Source organism: Triticum dicoccoides, chromosome 3B (genome assembly GCF_002162155.2).
Source record: "Triticum dicoccoides isolate Atlit2015 ecotype Zavitan chromosome 3B, WEW_v2.0, whole genome shotgun sequence".
Taxonomy (NCBI): Eukaryota; Viridiplantae; Streptophyta; class Magnoliopsida; order Poales; family Poaceae; genus Triticum; species Triticum dicoccoides.
The window spans coordinates 593,140,130-593,144,294 of record NC_041385.1 but is presented as its reverse complement, the minus strand read 5'-3'; the positions used below and the strand labels follow the sequence as shown (position 1 = coordinate 593,144,294).

The 4,165-nt window shown below is 40.9% G+C and overlaps 1 protein-coding gene across 4 annotated transcripts; it reads right to left on the bottom strand.

The window, feature by feature from the left end:
• Positions 1 to 2,047: 2,047 nt before the first annotated feature.
• Positions 2,048 to 3,564, bottom strand: LOC119277295 (basic leucine zipper 23-like). 4 transcript variants are annotated; one of them, XM_037558552.1, is made up of 3 exons: positions 3,413 to 3,564; positions 3,224 to 3,316; positions 2,048 to 2,974 (listed from the first exon to the last, which is right to left on the bottom strand). In XM_037558552.1, exon 3 carries the CDS (start codon positions 2,924 to 2,926, stop codon positions 2,285 to 2,287), a length of 642 nt encoding a protein of 213 aa, XP_037414449.1. In that variant the 5' UTR covers positions 2,927 to 2,974; positions 3,224 to 3,316; positions 3,413 to 3,564; the 3' UTR covers positions 2,048 to 2,284. The 4 variants fall into 4 exon arrangements, with proteins under 4 accessions (XP_037414449.1, XP_037414450.1, XP_037414446.1 ...); XM_037558553.1 differs by having other exon boundaries at positions 3,460 to 3,545; XM_037558549.1 differs by having other exon boundaries at positions 2,048 to 3,316.
• Between the last annotated feature and the right edge of the window lie 601 nt (positions 3,565 to 4,165).

The window sequence follows — 4,165 nt, the reverse complement described above, 5'->3', positions numbered from 1 at the left end:
TGTATGAATCATTTATAAATATCTTGGACATGAAATAGATTTGTAAGTGGATTGAATCATCAGACTACAATGTTACAAACAGTTGTCTTTAGAGCATGAAGATTGCAGAAAGTACAAAATAACTATTGTTTAGTTTTCCGGAGCACTCATACTCCCTCCATTCCATAATGTAGTGCATATACATTTTCTGCAAAGTCAAAATTTACAAATTTTGACCATGATTATAGAGAAAATTATTTTTATCTACAATACCAACTATATACAATATGAAAGTATGTCTTATTATGTATCTAGGGATATGTATTTGATATTCTAGATGTATATGTTTTTCTCTACAAAATTGGTCAAAGTCTATAAAGTCTGACTTTTCAAAAAATCTATAGGCACTACATTGTGGAATAGAGGGATGGTTACATGTAGATGACATCATCATCTTACAATGTTACACGCGGTTGTCTTGAGCCCCAAAGTTCTCACAGATGAAAATTGTTTAGTTTTCTGGCTCACTCATATTATTTGTGCTTCTTATCTCTTTGGATGCAGAAATGATATATTTGAAAAAGAAGTTTATCAACACTTAGAAGATACTTTATTTTAGGTGGAAACAATTCTAGAACTATTTGATAGTTTAACTTGTTATTCTTGTTGGCATGAAGTACCCATCATGATCTTTTAGAATGAGTACTCGCCTAGAATCATCCAATATTCTTGGTTGTTATTCTTTTTTGCACTTGCACCAAGTAGTCAACATATGCTCTATCTTTCCTTTTTTCTGTCCGCATGCAAGCTACATGCCATATGAACACCACATTTTATTTCATGTGTCGTTTTCCTAATGCATTAATAAAAGTGACTATGGGTTTTTGTAAAATTTATTTCGTGTTTGTCTTTGTCCTTTTCTTTTCTTGCGTTCAATATCATGTTTTATTAATATGTTTTTGCATGCAAAAATATATTCAGCATCCCCAAAGTTGGCATAAGTATCAACAAATGTTATGTTTAAACATATTTTTCAATGTGCCTAACATAAGCTAGAATATCACAAAGTATTTTTTTCAAATATTTTCCTAACTTGACGGTTGAAACACACGTGGTCCATAAATAGGACAAATACTCATTAGTTGTATTGTTGATGGTTTTCTTGTGTGTGGAAGCAATGCGACTGGCATAGGTAGCTCAATTGGTCTAGCATGGGTACGAGTCAATTAGTCCCCTCTCATTCTCCATTTCATCTATCGGCCCATCTGTGCACGCTTTTGCAACCTAAAACAAACGCCGAACATCAGTATGTCTACATTTCATTCTTATTATGTGCCATTTTGCCTGAAACAGGTGGGCCAACACTACTAGGTTAGCAAGACAAGGTATATCATGGTATTTTGATACTAAATTAGTTGCATTGGTGAGAAATACGTTTAAATTAATTATTCTCTGCCCGTGATGCCATTTAGGTATAATTTGAGTGCGGCTAATCTGCACCCGGGCTCAGCTACACCCACGCTTAGAAAAAAATTCAAAAAAAATACTAGAAAAATTCAAAAAAATCCATTTTTTGTGTGGTGGTAGATAATTTGACGCGTGAGGTGCACCCCAAAATTCAACTCATTTGAGCATCTGAGAAGCTCTCGGCAAAAAAGACAAAATCAGAGTGTGTAAAAATGTTTACTGTTTACGCACTGTTTTGACCCGATTTGTCTTTTTTGCCGAGAGCTACTCAGATGTCCAAATAAGTTGAATTTTGGGGCGCACCTCACGCGTCAAATTATCTACCACCACAAAAAAATTAGAATTGTTTGAATTTTTCTAGTATTTTGTTTGAATTTTTTACTCACCCACTGATCTGTGGACCAACCGCCAGCTGTCACGCCACACGGAGAGCAAATACGGTGGCATACGGGACGGAGGCACCATATATACACCGTGCGACAAGTTGTAGCACCACTTTTGTGTATTTACAAGTTTAGACACTGAACTGACCGCAACGGACAAGTTTAGGCACACTCTTAGCTCATCTTCACCGTTGCAGCACTTTGGAAAGCACAGATAATGCTGGGTCACACTTACTATTAGCTCCATCCAATACAAACACAACAAGTACATTACAAACCGAACACTTCAGAACAGAAGTATAATCAGCAAGACCTTGATAGGGTGTCTCGCTTCCACACTTCTGCTCCCAGCCACCATTTATTCATGCAGGCTACTCCGTATATGAAAGGGGGGAAAAGACCGGCAAGCCAAGCCATTTTCTATCTGATATTTGGGTACAAAGAACTTCATCCAATTATGCAGGAGAGTTCACGAAGCTGGCAACAGCGTCCACCACTTCAGGAACACCAAGTTCTCCTGAAACAATACCACCGCCATCGATCTCGCAAGCCTCCCAGGCCGCTGGCACCTCAGCACTGCCAGAATCAAAGCATGGTGCTGTCGGTTCTGCAGCAGTGCTGACGACAGAGCCGAAGCTGCAACGCTCCTCGAACGGCAGGCCGCCGATCTCAGCCGCATCGATTTTGCCTCGGACATCGAGCAGGAGGCCCGTCAGCCTCGCCACCTCGGCCTCCAGGGCAGCGTGGCCCTGCAGCCGCCTCAGGAGCTGCTGGTTGGCGGCGCGGAGCTTCTTGACCTCCTCCTCAAGGAAGGCTGCGTGAGCTTTCTTCTTCTGCCGGTACTTGCGCACGGCCTCACGGTTCCCCAGAGGCTTCCGGAGATTCCTCAGCTGGTCATGCTCCGCGTGATCTTCGCCGGAAGCTATGACTTGGGTGTGCGCGTGGAGGCACGTGTGAGCGTGCGCCGCGGCCGACCATGATAGACCGTTGCAGGTGTGTGTGTGAGTACACGCTAGGAACTCATCGAAGCCGTGGGAGATCTCAGGATATGGAAACAGAAGGTGGTTGGGGATCGGAAGGTATAGTCCGTCGTCCATTGTCACAAAATGTGCCAACAAGCTAGATTCTCCTCCTATGATTAGTAACTGGGGAAGTCGGACAAAAGCGCCAAAAAACAGTTCAAAAACTCGAGAACTTGTTACCCTAGCTTGCTCCATAAAAGCTTATTACCGATTCAGCATGATCTTATTAGAGGCAAAATCAATTCGAAAGAAATTCACGTAACCCCTATATTACTACTACCTCTGTTTTTAAACTGCCAACACGTCTTATATTTAGAAACAGAGTGTGTACTTATTAGTGATTGAATGGTCAAAAGATCATGTAGTAAGTACCAAATTTGCATGATGGCCAGGAGCATGAACATGTCAACTATTCTCACCACAATCGCAAAACCTCACAGGATTCAAGTTAGGACACCAACGTTCCTGCATGTGAATACATGGTAAACAACATCAGTATATTTGAATTTTGAATGAGGAGTCAGACTGAATCAACAAAAGTAGATTGTGAGTGCAAAATACCTAGACTACCGAAGTGCATCAAAACGGTATGGACTTGATGTGTAGACCTGTCAACAACGGTTGCTCCTTGCAACTGCAAACCTCTTACTGTTGCCTCTCTTTCTTTCTTTTTGCCTACACCTTTTGCTCGTCACCTCTCCATCAATCTTGTGTTGGTGTTCTCCTGCCCCCTCTCCTTTTATTTTGGGTATCTCGAAGGAGGAGAGACCTAGAGGGAATGAAGCAAGCGGTAGACAGCGATGTTATTGGATCGGAGAGTGGATAGGATAGAAAAGGTGGAGAATCCTAGTTCTTGCTAATGTTCTTCGTTTCCCCTTTCCGATTATGCTGGCCACTATTCATGGACTACTATTTTCTCCACATGATTTTCTTCTGCTACGATTCCTTATGTTCTCATTTCAACCACCAGCATTTGCCACGGTAGGTTTCAGCAACTTGGCTGAATTTTCGTCTTAGAATATAATCTCCAAAGCATGGAATTTGGAATGATTCTTTAAAACGTTGATTAGCTGGGTTGTCTAGACATTTATATTCTCGTGCAATCATGCATGTTATCACGGGGTAACATAGAGAGATAAAGAAAAACAAATCCAGAACTTATTAGTCTAGAAGGAATAAGCAATTATTTGGTGGTATATTATACTACCTCCGTCTCAAAATAAGTGTCTCAACTTTGTACTAAGCTCAAGCCACTTATTTTGGGACAGAGAGAGTAAAACTGAAGATTATTCTGGCATAGAATAAAATACTATT